Genomic DNA, 17,538 nt, shown 5'->3' on the forward strand with positions numbered 1-17,538 from the left:
CAAGAGGACTAATAGCCATATCTTCCATCTTCAAATCACTAGCCATCTGTTCTGAAGAGAAAATTAGATCCATGTGTTCTCCTACCATATTTTAGTCAGATACTAATTGAAACAAGACTATTGTTGCCATGTGGGCCGTGAATATCCAAATTATGAAAATTAAAATTTCCCAGCACCATTAATCTCAGAGAATTCAAATGACCTATGATGAAATACAGTGGCTCGGGAGGGGGAATGCTAGGCAATAAAGAAAGCAAAATACCAGAGGATTTGTGTCTTGTCCCTGCCACCGCAGTTTCAGGTATAGGAACTTGTCTCCAACCATTGTGAAGTAGATGTCCAGTAATAATCAGCATCTGACATGGGGTTTATCATCACTCCCCTCCCTGGCCTTTAAGTCATTGCTATTGTAGGATCCCAAATACCGGTGGGCAAATTTTCAATATGAGTCACTCAACCATCTCTGGCCACTTGGTCTCAGTGATATATGCCATGTCTATCCATTCCTCACAACCAAGTCATAAAAGCATGGTTTTATTACAGATAGACCTACACTTTATCATCAAGTTCAGTTCAGAGTTCAATTCCCATATTTGCTTCATGCATGACTGGCCTTAATCCACAATTCAATATTGCTTGTCCTCCCTCTTTTCAAAATAGTGCTCTCATTAGGACTTCTCCAAATTCCCAATAGATTCACAGTTGCATTCATTTACCTGAGACTTTTCAGTCTATTCTATTTTGTCCTACAGGTAGTCCTTGACTTATGACCACAATTGGGACTGAATTTTCAGTTGTGAGTCATTGTAGGCATAAAGTCTCCTCATCGCAAGGTGGGCGGGAAACAAATGTAATGTTGAATTTAAATAATAATAATAAATTGGGGCACCCATTTCACTCAACAGGTGCAGTCCTGGCAGTTGTGGTCATTAAGTGATCATAGAAGAGGCTTGCATGAGAATTCTTGACTTGCAACCATTCATTTAGCAACTGAAGTTATAACAGTACTGAAAAAAGTGACACGACTAGTCCTGGCACTTCCAACTGTTGTAGCATTCCCCATGGTCATATGATCAAAATTTGGGTGCTTGGCAACTGGCATGTATTTATAACGGTTGCAGCATCCTGAGGTCATGTGATCATCACTTGTGACCTTCCCAGCCACTTCCAACAAGCAAAGTCAATGGAGGGAAGTCAGATTTGCTTAACAACCATGTAATTTAATTAAAAACTGCAATGATTCATTTAACAACCATAGCAAAAAGGTCATAAAATTGGCCATAACAAGTTGGAACCTTAATTTATTTGCAAAGTTAACTATTTCTGTTGAAATTCTCTAGTTTTCTTTCCTTTTCTTTTTTGCTTTTTTTTTTTTTTTTTGCTTTAATTTATATGCCGCCCTTCTCCTGAGACTCAGGGCGGCTTACAATGCATTAAGCATTGTAGAGGAAGTTTGGCCCAAGCTGAATGTTTGCTGTACTGCTTCCTTTAGATGCACAACTCATTTTCATTTCCTTTAACAATATCACTGAAAGAACAGTATATCAATTTTATATAGCCCAATTTCTAAATAATGCATCATCCACAGTTTTTTCCACCTTCATGCAGTGCAGTTATTTCCAGGACAATGACATGAATGGTACCAATACTTTCTGAACTTTATATGAATTAAATATGCCTATGCACTATCATAGTTATAGTTTCATTCTCTCTGATTCTTTTTTTTCCACAGTTGTGTTTAATTAGTTTGGGACATATCCCACTACTGGTAATTCTCTCACATCAATAACAATAGATCACAGAATTACAGAATTGGGGCGGTGGAAGAGATGACAAAGCCAATCTAGTCAAACCCCCGTTATTTGCACTAAAAGCAAATAACCATCTTTAAAGCTGGTTTTCCTGCCTCTTCTTTAAAACCTGAAAAAACCACAACCTCTATAGGTCAACTGTTTCACTGCTAGACATTTTTTAATTTTCAGTGACAAAAAGAAACATTAAATGGCTTGACGTTTATTAATAAACATGCCTAAAACCAACAAAAATAAGCTTATTCTGTTGACAATATTTTATTTAACTTCATAATATTACATAATAAATAAGCATAAGAAATTTACAGTTTAATGGAGTAAATATTCTTCAATTATAAACTGTTTTATGTATTTTTTTCCTTACATTCTGAATGCCAAGTAATTGCGTTTTTTTCATTACATATAAAAGCAACTCCATAATTCCAGAACAGAATTGTGTTGCTTGTAATTTTGAACAAGTAGAAGAATTGTAAAGTATTCCAATCTAATATACAGATCCAGATAGATGACAACAGTGTGGAAGTAGCTTATTATTGCCTCCTTCAATTATAGTTTACTTTCAATCTAGCCTACGATCTTGGGATTTACATTCTGTATCCTGAAAAATATTTGTGTTTTACTTGATTAAAATACACTGTCAATTAGGACTGTGAAAGGATTGTTAAGCCCATTTGATTACAAGATGTACATGTCTGGACGATGCTTTAGATCAGTTAGTGGCACAGTCAGGAAAATAGTCAGTCTAGTGCATTCAGATTCCATTAAGTAGAAAAAATATATCCCCATCCTTATTATCTAAGGAAAATAAATGGATATTAAAAAAATAAAAATCAGAGTAATATGAAATTTACATGGATGTTATAAGTAGAGAAGCATGGCAAGTTTCATAGCTCTTGATGCACAGGCTTCAGAACCATAGACCTAAACCTGCTTTTTATAAGGGATATGGCTTTTTAATTTTCACAACAAAATTTATATGAAAGTTAGAATTTAAATTTATCAAATATAGAAGTTGCTGCAAAGGTTTTCAAACTTTGCTTTTTTATTAGTTGACATAAATATTTGTAACATTTTTGTTTTGAAATCAAATATAATAAAAGCAATAAAAATGGAACATTGAGGAATAACTGCAAATAGATTCATAGGATCTTGTGCAACAAGAAAAATGTTGGAAATGAATAATGAAGCCCCTTCTTGTATTCATCAGAATTCAACAGAACTATTGATTGAGAACAGGAAATACCAGAATCGTCACCTCTCCCTCTCTCAATGATCCATCCATCCACCACCATCCATCTTGTGTAAGCCACTGAGATACAGTAGCTGCTAATACTTCTTCTGTGGATGACAGGTGGGGCACAGAAAGGTTAAAGATCCTTTCTGAAACACTTTATATTACTCACAAGACTTTGTGACTGGACAAGAGAAAATAGTTTGATCACAAGATTCACCCTTTTTTAAGGTAGAGTTGTCAGTACTTTCTCTCCTTTCCTACCAAGATGTTTTACAAGAGCAAGAACCAAAGAACTGTTGTTTTAAACAGCTTCTTGACACATAGCAAGTTTTTGGCATGACATATTGGAGACATAAATTAATTGAAAATCATTAATTGGGGATCAAACAAGCTAAAAATGAGCCTGAAATGCCAGACTTTTTTTTTTATATGACTGGGGTATGGGATTGTTAGTAGAGCAAGTGTAACTGTAACATGTCATTGCACAATCATAATGTACATGTGTGATATAATTTCTGTGACAATATCACCATGGCTAAAATCAACATAATCTGCAGGGAAATTCAGAATTTGTCATAAATTAGTGCACAGCACTACAATCTATAAAGCTTACTAAACAGAGGCTTTTTATGAAATATGAAAGTGTGGCTTTTGTATCAATACGATCCAGACATGCTTAGATTTTCCTATTCAATTTTCCATACTTCTTTACCGAAATTATACCATATTGGTTATAAATAACTGAGGAAAAGTCAATTTAAGGTCTCTCACTTTATAAATATACAGTATAAACCTTTTCATTCTTGTACAGATGTAGCAATTTCATATTTTTTCATTATTGAAAGTTTATAAACTGACACTAGTCAAATTCTGAAGGCAGAATTCTCTATTTAAATTCCAAGTATGAACATACCACATTATAGTAGGGTATATAACTGAGCATTTTTCCTGAATATAATTTTTAATTGAATTAAATTAATATGCTATAGAATATGCAAAAGCACGACAGAATATCCCTCTCTGTATTCACTTTAAAAAGATAACATACAGCAACAGGATTACCTGAACCATAGTGGACCATGTATTACAATTACAATATGATTGTTCCTAATACTTTCTTTTAATGCAAAACAGTGTGCATAAAGGCATTTTAGAAAATAGGTAAAATATTACTATACAGTTATCTATTAGATTTATTTTTATGAGGCAATTAACAACCAGAGTTGCAATAGGAAACACATTTTAATATAACAAAATAAAAATGCATGTTTTAGCATAAATACAATTTTCCAGAACATTACCTAAATTAATATAGAAATAGGGACTGGTTTAAAACATAGTAAACTAATTCTATTTGATAATACAGTCTTGTAATGTTAATACTACAGGATTTACTTACCAGTGCTCTTTTCAGCAATACTTATTTCAGGAAAAGCATACTTTGCAGCTTGTTATTTAATTGGTTAATAGAGGAAAAATCATTTCACTCAACATTATTGCAACATATAAATTTAACTGATGAGTTTAAATTGCCTGAGTAACCTGAGTAAATTAATTAACACATTTCTAACTTAGTAGTTTGGAAAATGGTGCAGTTGTGATTTTGATGCAGTAGCAAACAATTATTCTGGTATTGCTAACACAGACAACATCTCAAAACTCTAGATATGATTTCTTAAAAAGTTTCATGAAAATCAGGCTTCTGCTTCAAAGTAAAATGAAAACCTAGGTTGGGGCAGACCATGACAAGCCCATTCCTTACATTAATTTTTATCTTACTGATTTTGCAAGTAGTCAATCTGATTAATATTGTACTAATGACACTTGATTTTTAATACTAAAACTATAACAATAAGCTAACCACCTAATTTCCAATGCACAAGTTTTCTACTTTAAATGAGAGTTTGTGAGAAACCAACTAAATTTAGGGTGATCTCATGTATGATGATTTGTGCATATGTCTATGTTTTCCTCTTTTTAATAATAAAAGAGATATGTCACCAATTATATCTGTCCTGGTTGCTCAGGTTTTTCAGTCACTCTCTCCAAAAATATGCTAATCGTTATCTTTCAACAGAAATTTCCAGCATGATGAGAAGATCCAAACTGCACACACAAATGCACGTAGTAATTTAAAACCATGAAGTGTGTTTGGCCTCTTTAACATTGAAAGCAATGCCTTTTTCCAAATACAAAGAATGTCACTGAATTCTTTCTAAAAGCATTCACTTTTTTAAATTTGAAAGATCAAAATTGCAAAGGAGGAAAGGAACAAGGCCCAAAAAAGGAATACTTGCACACAAACGGAAAATCCAATGTTCCATATTTCAAACTATAAAGAACAATTTGACTACTAATAATGAAGGATGGGTCCCAGTAAAATGGTTCTTTGAATTCCTAGAACAGTCTTTTCACCATTTCAGAACCATGTACTTCAGCTCAGGGCACAATTTATCCCTATTTGAAATTTGAAGCTCCCTAGTTTGACACTGTGAAAATAAAAGTGCATTCTCAATGATTTGATAGGATAATATTGAGAACAAAAATTCCTTTAATACAATCTTCCTTCTTCACAGTGGCAAATATTTCTAACATCAGAAAGCAAATAAAGTGTATTTCAGGAAAAAATGGTTTAAGAAAATGTCTATTATGTTTATTTGATGTGTAACAAGGTGCAATCAGTGAGGTGGTTTTGTTTATTGCACAAGATAACAAGACTTTTCACAGAAATAACCTTATACTGGTTCGGGCTGTACTTTGAGCATTCGCAATACTGCCTTTTGTTTGGAAACTGCCTTGTTTTAGGGAGGCAAAAAAATAGCCAATTAAAATCAAATTGTACAGGTAGTTCTCAACGTGCAACAGTTCATTTAGTGACTGCTCAAAGTCACAACAGCACTGAAGAAAAGGATTTATGACTGTTTTTCACACTTAAAACCACCACAGTATCCCCATGGTTACGTGATCAAAATTTCTATAATCAGCAATAGGAGCAGGAAAAATGAGTATTGTTTCCTTTCTGTATATGCTGGAGTGCTCCCAAACAGGGATCTGAAGAGTACTTACTGTGAATGCTTACAACATAAATACATATGTGTTTAGACTGCATTATTCTCCAGATTCAATATTATAGGTAAAAAATTCAACGTAATATGTATTTTCCATAGTGCTGCCCAGTCAATTCATCTGTTGGGCTTTCGCTGTCTGCTTGTCAAAGGACTGAGCGTGGTGTTTCTTTAAATTCTTCTGACCACGCCTCCCTTCTCCTCAGGAATCCCAGATATTTCACTCAGTCTTGCTGTCAAGACTGTCTTTTGATCTGCCCTGGCAGTTATTGACTATTTTACTCTGATTTGACAGTTATTGTTATTTTCTTAGTTTAGTTTTTAGGTTTTGTTATTTTTGTTTCTTCCTACCGCATTTTGCTTAGTGGAGCCGAAGATTCTGAAGGGACAGCTTGCGGCTGCAGCTGCTCCCTGCTGCTCGGGGTGGGCGAGTGTTTCTGGGGCTCCAGAACTTCCCCACTCCTCGATCTATTGTTGGCAGCGAAAGAGTCTGACCCGGATGGGCAGCTCTAAAGGGCTTTAAGCCATTTATTAAGCCGCAGGCGAGAGCGCTGGTCTCCGGTGCTCCGGGAGAACAGCGGCCGCCATTTTGGGCTCCGATTAGTGAGGATGGCTCCGGAGTCACTGCTCCTTGTGGAGACAAACTCCGATGTTTCTATAACAATTTGAATAAGGATTTTACTGTGAATCTGCTCTTTGGACTGACTCAGAGCAGATTATTGCTGGAAAATAATAGCGGAGCTAGTGTAGCGGCGGTTGGAGCCGCTAGGGACTGCGAATTTCAGGCGCCAATTTTTTGCGCCATTTTCAACTGTCGGGGGACTGATTGGACAGAGGTGTGGAGATTATTTCCTTCTGACACTTATCCTTGACACTTTGGGACTCAGCCTTGCTTACTGTGTTAGGCTTTATAAATAACTGTTTTTAAAGGACTATTTTAAACTGTTTATGTGGACCCTGATTATAGGGAATGTTTTAAGGGGATCTTTTTGCCTTGACTTTAATTGTGGACTTGAAAACTAATTGTCTGCATATATCCAGACATTTTGACATGGCGGACCAGGAATTCTCCCCAGATCCTGAACAGCCTCAGACCCCTCCGAGAACAAAAAAGACCTCTAAGGCAAGGTCTAAAACTGTAGTTCCTCCTGCCAGTAAGGAACAGGGGATGGCTGTATCTAAGCAGGGCACGCTGGACAGGGATGCACTGAGAAGGCATAATGCCCTGGAGAAGCAATGTGAAAAAGCTCAAAAGAGAGCTCAATTATCTGTAGATCCAGCATCTCCTATTTCAGAGAAGGTGGAGGTTTTGCCTCAGCCAAATCTTGACCAGGATTCCTCTGTTTCAGAGCTACCTCCACATCAGGTGCAGGACAATGGGCAAGACGCTAATAGAGGGCTGAGGGCATCTCAATTCAAGAGCAGGCCTCCACCAGAGTCTACATTTACCCTTACTGGTGCTGGCCTTCGAGTGGGGGAGGGGCATGACATTTCTCAGCCGTTTAATTTTCAAACGCTTCTCACTAATGCTTTGGCCCAAGCCTTGGCTTCAGGTTTTTCTCAGCAGATGCAGATACCATCCACGTCGGCTGCGTGTCAGTCCCACCCGGCACGGCCCGTTTCTCGTCCACCTCCTATCAACCAGCAGGAATCACTCGATGGGGAGGAGTCATGGCATCATGAGGAGGAACCTGATGATCCAGAATTTTCGGAGGACGAGGGCGCAACACCAGATAAGCCTGCGTTCACTAACCTGTTTAGACCATCTGTGTTTAAAACTTCGTTACATAAGGCCAAGCTGGCAACCAATATGGGTTCCTTTACGACTCCTTCAGATCAGGATGCAAAGAAACCCCAAAGTGAACTTTTTGCAGTCCCATCTCAGGATCACGATTTTATCCCCTGTCCGGAATTATTTTCCGAAGTACTTAAAAAACAGTGGGATGACCCAGGGTCTTTTTCTGCACCCTCGAGCCATGATAAAAAGATGTACTGTGTTGACCCTAGTTTAGATGAGCTATGGCGCTTCCCTCTGTCGATTCACCAGTCGTAAATCTGACTTCATCTACAGTGTTATCTAATGATGTAGTGGACGTGCTGAAGTCGGAGGATAGAAAGGCGGAGATTGCCTTCCGCAAAACCCACCAGGCAGATTCCTGGGCGGTTAAAACCGCCACCTCGGCTTCATTTTTTAATCGAGCCAATCTTATTTGGTTGAAGCAATTAAGGAACCGTCTTCCGCCTAACGATTTAAGGCTTCAACAAGATATTAACAAGATGGTCGCCACCGCTGAGTTTTCGGCGGACGCGTCCTTAGATGCAGCAAAGTTTGCTGCTAGGGCTATGTCGTCTGCCGTTACTTCCCGTAGACTTCTTTGGCTACGCCCCTAGTGAGCTGATTTAAAATCAAAATGGAAGTTAGCGTCAGCTCCCTTTAAGGGTTCAGAGCTGTTTGGGGCAGCTTTAGACCCTATCTTAGTTGAGGGGAAGGATAAGCGTAAGGTGCTGCCAGTGTCTTACCGTAGACCGGAACGCGGTTTTACACCATACCCACAGAGACAGCCCTTTTGTTTCGATTCCGGACCCAGCGGGTCCTTCTCTAATAGGCCTTACAGTCACAGTTGGGACAGGTACTCTGACAGACAATCATTTCGGGACAGAGGCAGATACCAGCCCCCAGCCAGGAGACCTTTCCGCGGTACTGGTTCCAGGCCCATCAAGCGAGGGAAGTGACTCAATTCCTCCATCTCCCATTGGCGGCCGTCTCAGCCAGTTTGTCCACCAGTGGGAGGCTTCAACATCAGAACATTGGATTCTTCAGACTGTGTCACTGGGACTTCAACTGGAGTTCAGGGCCCGGCCTCCCGATCATTTCGTTCCTTGTCCTCTCCCCAGGCAACCAGAAAAGCGTCGCCTGATGTCACTGGAGATACACACCATCTACTGGACATTGGTGCGATAGAACCTGTACCGGCTGGTCAGGAGAGGTCGGGGGTTTATTCAGTACTGTTTCTTGTCCCCAAGTCTTCAGGGGGCTGGAGGGGCATTTTGAACCTAAAATTTGTCAACAAATTTCTTCAAGTCAAGAAGTTCAAGATGCAGTCCCTCAGGACTATTTTAGATTGTGTCAGGAAGGGCGACTGGATGACATCCCTGGACCTGCAGGAGGCATACCTGCATGTGCCCAATCACCCGGACCATCGCAGGTTTTTGAGATTTGCACATGCAGGCAGACACTTCCAATACCTGCAATGCCGTTTGGGCTCTCCTTGGCGCCACGAACTTTTACAAAGCTACTTGCAGCTGTGGCGGCCACAGCCAGGTGGATCCCAATAAGGATACTTTGTTATCTAGACGGCATACTGCGTCTCTCTCATTCCCACCAACAGGCTCTTCAAGACCTGGAGACGGTGTGCAACGTGCTTACTCTTCATCAGTCGTGCAAAGAGTCATCTCCAACCGACCACTTGTATATCTCACCTCGGGGTGTCGATCGATTCGCACAAGGGAAAAGTTTTCCTGTCAGTGGAGAGACAACACGACATTCGGGACTTGGTCCACATGGTTCTAAACCAGAGGCAGGTAACTTTTCTCATATTGTCGTAATTGCTCGGCAAATTTATTTCTTGTATTTCAGTGGTTCCCTGGGCACGCAGACACGCAAGACAGCTCCAGTGGTTCCTCCTTCCGGCTCAGAGATCTGGCCGCAGTACATCCACCACCAGGACAGGCTTACCCCCCAAGGTACGTGCATCCCTCCGTTGATGGACTTCCGGAGCCATCAGCAGGGGATGTGTGTTCCAGGAACCCGAAAGGATTGTTGTAACGACGGACGCAAGTCTGGTGGGCTGGAGGGCGCACCTAGATCATTTAGTAGTTCAGGGACAATGGTCCACTGCAGAGGCCAAGAACCCTATCAATTGGCTGGAACTGAGGGCTGTCCATCGGGTCCTTCGTCACTTCCAGGACAGGTTACTACACCGTCATGTCCTGGTTCTGATGGACAACATGGCCACAAAGGCCCACATAAACCGCGAGGGGGGAACTCACTCTCAATTGCTGATGCTGGAGACCAACAGACTGATGAGCTGGGCAGAGACTCATGTCCTCTCCCTGAGAGCGGAACATATATCAGGGGCCTCAAACATTCAAGCCAACTGGCTCAGTCGGACTCAGCTGGACCCATCCGAGTGGATACTCCACAGGGACTTGTTCAAAGACATCGTGAGGAGGTTCGGCCAGCCGGAGGTCGACCTCTTCGCCCGACCAGAGAATGCCCAGCTCCCAAAGTTCATTTCGAGGTTCCCGTGCCCGGGGGCAGTGGACTACAACGCCTTTCGTTGCCGTTGGCCGCAGGGTCTCCTTTATGCTTTTCCCCCTCTACCCCTCATACCGAGAGTGGTAAGGAAATTGATGACAGAGGGTGCAGAAGTTCTACTAGTGGCACCTCATTGGCCAGGACGTTCTTGGTTCGCTGATCTGGTGGACCCATCAGTATCTCCTCCCTGGAAATACCTCAGGATCGGATCTCTCTCTGCCAAGGGGTCATCCAACATCCAGACCCTCTCTGGCTACACCTAACCGTGTGGCACTTGAGAGGATCCTCCTGAGGAAGAGCGATGTTCCAGGGAAGGTTATCCATACCATCCAGGCTGCCAGGCGGCCTTCCACTACGAGAATCTACGAGGCGTCTTGGCGAGCGTTCTGCTCGTGGTGCGGTCTGCACCACGTCAATCCCACTTCTGCCACTATTACTGACATTTTAATTTTCTTACAGGACGGTTTCGACAAAGGGTTGGCCCCCGCCACCTTGAGGAGGCAGGTTGCGGCGTTATCAACAGTCCTGTACAGGGATGCTTCTCACCCACTGACTCACGACCCCAGGATTAGGGGTTTTTTAAGGGGCACAACGAATATCAGGCCACCCACAGTCCATCGGTACCCCTCTTGGGACTTATCGTTGGTGTTACAAGCCCTTATGATGCCCCCGTTTGAGCCACTGGCGTCAATCAGCCTGAGATTACTCACATTTAAACTGGCATTTCTCCTGGCGATCACCTCGGCCAGGAGGGTGTCTTGAGCTGGCTGCCTTATCCATCCGCCAAGATTTATGTATATTTAGGCCCAACACAGTTACGCTATGTCTGGACCCCTCCTTCCTTCCGAAAATAAACTCCACTTTTCACAGGGCACAGGAAATTATTTTACCTGACTTTTGTCCTTCTCCAAAGCATAGGTTAGAAGTGCAGTGGCATACGCTAGATGTGAGGCGAGCGCTACAGAGATACATCGCACGGACAGCCTCGTTCCGTAAGACCGAGGTGCTATTGGTGTCTTTCCACCCTGCGTCCCTGGGGAAGAAGGTCTCCTCTTGAACTGTGGCAGGCTGGATGAAAGCCTGCATTTCCTTGGCGTATAGCTCCAAAGGGACACCGGTTCCAGGTAAAGTGTGGGCTCACTCCATGAGAAGCGCAGCAACATCGGCAGCTTGGTCTACCCAGGCTTCTGTGTTAAGAAATTTGCAGGACGGCCACATAGACATCTTTGACGCCATTTGTCAAACATTACAAGTTGGACAGCTTTGCGTCTGCCGAGGCGTCCTTCGGTTGTCGAGTGTTGCAGAGGGTTTGTTCTGACTCGCATGGTACGTCCAGTCAGCCTCCCTCCCCTTGACTTCCGATGCTTGGGTATATCCCAACAGATGAATTGACTGGGCAGCGCTATGGAAAATGGACGTTGCTCACCTGAACGTCCCTTTTCCTAGCGCTGCCTGTCAATTCATCCTACCCTTTCGGCTGCCTGGATTGGCCGGGGAGATTCTTTGTGTTTTCTTCTCAGAGTAGCTTGGAGACTGCAGTCTTCGCGAAATATCTGGGATTCCTGAGGAGAAGGGAAGCGTGGTCAGAATAATTTAAAGAAACACCACGCTCAGTCCTTTGACAAGCAGACAGCGAAAGCCCAACAGATGAATTGACAGGCAGCGCTACGAAAAGGGACGTTCAGGTGAGCAACGTCCATTCTACTAAAAATCCAAAGTAAATTCTACAGGCCTGAGGAGTGTCAGATTATCATTAGTTCCTTCTGTGAATGCATTTTATCATAGCTTAACAAGCCAAGTGCCACAATGTGCTGGGTTAAACACGCACACACACATGCACGCGCACACACACACACTCTGGAAAAGGATTACTCCTGAAATGAAAAGAATTGAAATCTCATTATCAAAGCAAAATGAACAGAATACAGTTTCTCTACTTTCTTTGATTAGAATTAAAAGAAAAATTGGATATATTCTTTTATCTAGAAGTTTTACTTGAAATAGAAAAAGCTCTTCTCGCTTTTTAGAGATTCTTTAAAAATGTTCATATCATACTTTACTACAGTGTGAAAGTCATCAACTCTTTGGTAAATATTTCAAACAATAAGCATGGAATTTTTCATTGTTCAAAGATGCATAGTTGTCATGCAGGATGGCAATTCTTGAGTGCCTTGATAAAATGTATAAAGGCAGATGCATTAAAATGAATGATTTGTAAACATCAATGTTCCTGGGATATTGAATAAAGATTACTTGGGAAAAAAACCTGCTATAAATAATTGTATCCATTTGTCAGCTATGTTAACATATTATAATTGTAGAATTGAAGTTGATAAGAAAACCATCTTTGTACTGATACTTGTAAAATCTAAGAGATAAATTCTTAAGAATAATAAAAAATACCATCTGTTACATGGCTTCTTGATGGCAGAGTCAACCTGCAGAGATTAATTAGTAATAAAATAACACTGAAGTTTTCTGTTTCCTGACCGTAAATGCATTACTTTACATGGCTAACCTACAAGTTTGTCCCCACTGACCTTGAACTTTCCTTACTGGTTACAGCCATGCATATTCATGCTCTCTGGAAACTATTCCAATTTGTTTATTTTAATAACAGGCTCAATTATTGTTACCTTCCACTAGCTATTATTACAGAAGTTCCAATATAATGAGGAAGTGTGGATTCTTTGTGAGTTTCAGGGGACGAAGCTGATGAGGGGCTTTGGTTTTTGTAAAACATATTTACATCCTCAGAATTGTGTCCATAATTTTCTGTTATGTGGCCTGTCGCCATGCATGAAGAAGTTTGAAATGTGCCATGTTTGGCTAAAACTCGGTGATAGTTCAGAAAGACAAGTGGAACTTGTCCTGCATGTCTTACATCCACTGTATGGTCAGTTTCAGGGTCACTGTCAAGCTTTGCAACCATTCTGTCCTCAGATTCCAGTTCATTTACATTTGTAGTATGATGAGCAATATTTTCATATTTTGGTTCTTTCATATAAATTCTTCTTGCTTGTTCATATACTGTTGGAACTGGGACAAAGTGACTTAACTGTCCAATTGATTTACTTTGGTAAGATTCTGATTTTGATAAAAAGCTATTGGAGAAAGAGTTTGAAAAGGCCTTTTCACTAATGCTGTTTTTTTCTTGCAAGTCTCTGTTGAAAACTATTTTATTTTCTTCTTTAATGAGATTGTGTGCTGGACACGTTCTGTTTTCTGTTTTGCTCTGTTTTATAATGCCAGAATCATAGATTTCTTCTTTGTATTTGCTATTGGGTGTTAAGCTGGCACAACTTGTAAAACTTTCAGAGGTACTTTCATGGTTGTATCGTCTATGTGGTAGTGGCACTTGGGGGGGAAAAGAAATGCATTAGATGGACAGGATTCAAAAGATGAAGACAAAATTTTAAAAACTACAATTTCTACATCTGAATATAAATCATTAAACACAAGTGGGTACATTTGTCATTAGTTTTAGAATAAAAAGCTGCTGGTATTGACATTAAAAGAAATGAATAAGCAGCTACACTACACTCAGGTACATTCAAGAGGGAAAGGAAGACTGCTCCATACCAAACTTCAAGATGAAGTTGAAGCAGCTTCTCAGAATCTCTAAAGAGTGAAATTATTAATAAAGTGAATTGTACTCACAATTGTAATTCATATCTAATATGTCAAATTTAAAAGATGAAAATATTTTGTTTATACTCATCTGTGTTTTTTTCTATTTTGTAGGAAACTGCAAAATAAACTCCCAGTTTTATTTGTACTTAATTATATTAATTTTAAGAATCCTTTTCTTTCTTTCATGAGATCTTGGACTGTGACAGTTAATATTGTGAGGATATGGTGTCCTAATGCCTTCTCTACAATATATAATTATCAGGAAGCCCGAACCAAGGCTATATCTCTTCATAGACTGAGATGTTCAGATCTATGGGTGGATTCTATAAAAAATAAATGCAATCTAAGATTTTTTTGGTTAAACTTTTACATTAGGCTTATATTGGCAAAACTGTGATATAGAAACAATACCATTATTATAAATGTGGGTGCCAATATCCAGATGCAAAATATAGGAATTGGTGCAAAGTCATTTGCCAATGACAAAGGATTCTTAAATGTAAGGTTGTTGTCTTTCAGACTCTAGATTTAATATGACTACCTCTGTCTTCCAGGGGTTCGATTACAACTATACAATGAGAATAGCTATAAATCCTATAAAGATATATATCAGGATCTGATAATCTAAAGTTGGTTATGTTATCAAACCTTTTATCCAAATGTTCTCTATGACACGTTATTAGAATTTTAAAATGGTTTAAAATCTAAACATTATTCTTAAATTGCTTGGATAATACCCACCTTCATAATTTTGTAAGAGATTATGACGTACATTACATGCTGACTGATCAGGACTTTTACATGGTGATTGACTCCCTGGTACAAGAGAATTGGTGTAGTGCCACTGGCACTCTCCACTTGTCTGCAATGTACTTAAGAAGAACCGTGCTACTTCGCAAGGTGTTCCTTGAGGCTGGCCAAATTTAGAAGGCAGCATTTGTTTTTTGCTACTGAATACATGAGAGTCTACAGGAAAGTGCCCATAATGATATGAGAAAGGTAAGCTATACGATGGAGTGTATAAAAGTTCACTGTTTTCTGAATGAAAGGCTTGTTCTTGGATGGTGGCGGAGTTTGCTATGGAGCTGGATCTCCAGCTTCCAACTTGGCCACATTCCAGCTTCTCTGTCTGGAAGGAACCATATTGCTGAAAATGAAAAGAAAAGAAAGTGTTTAATAGTGGACTCTGAAATCTATCAGTATTGCAGAGTACCAGAATGCATGCAGCCAAGTAATCACTTTGAAACAATCATATACTAAATGAAACAGGCTTAACCAGACTTAATTTTTAAAGAGAGGAACATTTATCAAGCCTTTCTGGGACCCTCTTTTCATTGCCTCTGAAAACCCTGCTCTTTAATCCTAGATGTTCAAAACAAGCTATAATTATTAGTACAGGTACGTAGTTCTTGACTTATGACCACAATTGGAGATTTTTTAAAAAAAATCAGTAAGGATGCTATCTAAACTGTTTTGTCATATAGCATTTGAACCGTTTAGATTTTAAACTTTTTACCTTAGGATAAAAAAATGAGGGCTAAAAAAACCTTATTTTGAAACAGACCAGAGAATAATAAACACCAGCGGAGTTAAGCTAGGAAATTTTCTGTCTATTTTTAATGCACAGTAGTGCAATCTTCATAATATAATCAACTAGGGTATTATAAGAAATTGTGCTGATGGCACCAAAAATGATGGTCTCTACAAATCAGCATTTGATGAGATGTGCAGTAAAAGGAAGCAATGAGGAAATCTTTAACCCTGGCTAGTGCCAGTGTCCAAAAAGAAAAATACTTTACAATAATTATCACAAGAGTACATGTTATTGATATATTGATAACATGCCATTGTGATATTAAAAAAAATCTATAGATAACAGAGTAATGACAAAGATCAACAGAGTAATGACACTACAGCAGTTCTTACTCTTGTCCCTGAATATTTATGGACCAGTATGTCAACTTATAAATTAAAAAAGGTGCAAATATTGATAATTTGAATAGCAGAGAAATTCTAGTGACTATTCCTAAAGCACTAATTGCAAAGCTAGTATACCCACACCTCCTTTAATAACCGTGTGCTGTTCCAGAAATCAGGTGGTGAAGTGAAATGGTCGTTACATGAATTTGTGACAGAGACACTGCAAAGATTACTGGCTACTGCCACTTTTTCCAGTCTCATACAGCTATGTCTCTGTTACTTTCATTCTGACATGCGTTTTGCCTGGCTCACAAAATTTGGTTGTAGATGGATGCATCAGTCAAAAAGTGAACTTTTCATTATTGCTTTAACCATTATATTTGTAAATGGTCACATGATGTAGTCGCTAAACAAGGAGTGGCTCTATTGCATCAAGACTGTCATGCTATTAATATATGAACAGTTTTGTCCAAAGGGAAGGAAAAAAATACCTGCGGTGGATAAGGAGTTGTTCTGAGTTTCATCTTCATTTTATTACTCCTAGGTTTTGTTGCTTTTCTTGTTTCTTGTGAGGTAGACATCAAATTTCTGCATGAAAATTGTGATTTAGAAACAGCAATTTGGTCCAGTGACAATGGAAGTTCCTTATATTCTATATCTCTGCAAGACAACATTATAGCAACAGGTTGATTACAATCTATTTCTCATCTAGTTTTGCCAAGAACCCATCCATATAAACACAGTTTTAAACATTTTATCCAAAAACCATGTATTAAAATGAAATTCCATACAAAAGGAGCAGTAGATTGGCTTGAAATTGCTGGTAACTATAATTCATAAACTTTGAAATGTAAATCAAAATCCTCAATTTGAACTACAAAGATCTTTCCAGAGAAGAAGAATTTAGGAACATGCAATTATAGGAGACTTGTCTCCTGGTTGAGATTCCACAGAAGTAAATGGACAACTGACAATATAAAGTTAATTTATAAAGTTTCTATATAAAAAGCAATTATATACGCCTTCAACTTGTATATAAACTCAAGATATCATCTGAGAACAGCCTGGATTGACTATAGGAACGACTACTGTCAGGTTAGGCCCAAGAACGATGAAGAGCAATTCAGCCAGAGTTCAGTTCTTTATTTGCTCAAACACTAGAATCTCGCCAGATTAAACTCTTACTATTTTCATCCTAACCAATATGCCCTGGGACATTCTAGGGAGTGACCATCCTTAACTTAGTCCCCCTGCCCCCTATCCAGATCCTGGCAATACTGCTTCTTGTCTTGCCTCCCCCCCCCCCCATTTTCTGGAATATTCTCTCTCCTTCCTAGGAAACTGTCACTTCTCTGTGGTCCATTACACCTTAGTATGCATGTTATTCAAGTTATTGTAGGAAATTACCAGGTGGAGCCTGAAGATGGGATCAAATGCATCATTTATATAGAATCCTTACATAGACATTGGAGACCTAAGTCCAGACCCCTGTGAATTCTGTTGACTCTTATCTAGCACCAATTTCCCTTGACCGTCAGTAGATCAGATTCTTTGTTG

General features: G+C 39.6%; 1 protein-coding gene across 1 annotated transcript in view; it reads right to left on the reverse strand.

The window, feature by feature from the left end:
- Positions 1–13,060: 13,060 nt before the first annotated feature.
- Positions 13,061–17,538, reverse strand: part of SIM2 (SIM bHLH transcription factor 2) — a 34,612-nt gene continuing 30,134 nt past the window's right edge. Inside the window, exons 9-11 of the mRNA XM_070943517.1 lie at positions 16,473–16,641; positions 14,803–15,208; positions 13,061–13,785 (exon numbers count right to left, since the gene is read on the reverse strand). Coding sequence (XP_070799618.1) covers positions 13,061–13,785; positions 14,803–15,208; positions 16,473–16,641 — 1,300 coding nt within the window. The remainder of the gene's footprint in view (positions 13,786–14,802; positions 15,209–16,472; positions 16,642–17,538) is intronic.

The sequence above is a fragment of the Pituophis catenifer genome, unplaced genomic scaffold (genome assembly GCF_029215685.1).
Source record: "Pituophis catenifer annectens isolate HBS135680 unplaced genomic scaffold, rPitCat1.0.hap2 SCAF_4, whole genome shotgun sequence".
NCBI lineage: Eukaryota > Metazoa > Chordata > Lepidosauria > Squamata > Colubridae > Pituophis > Pituophis catenifer.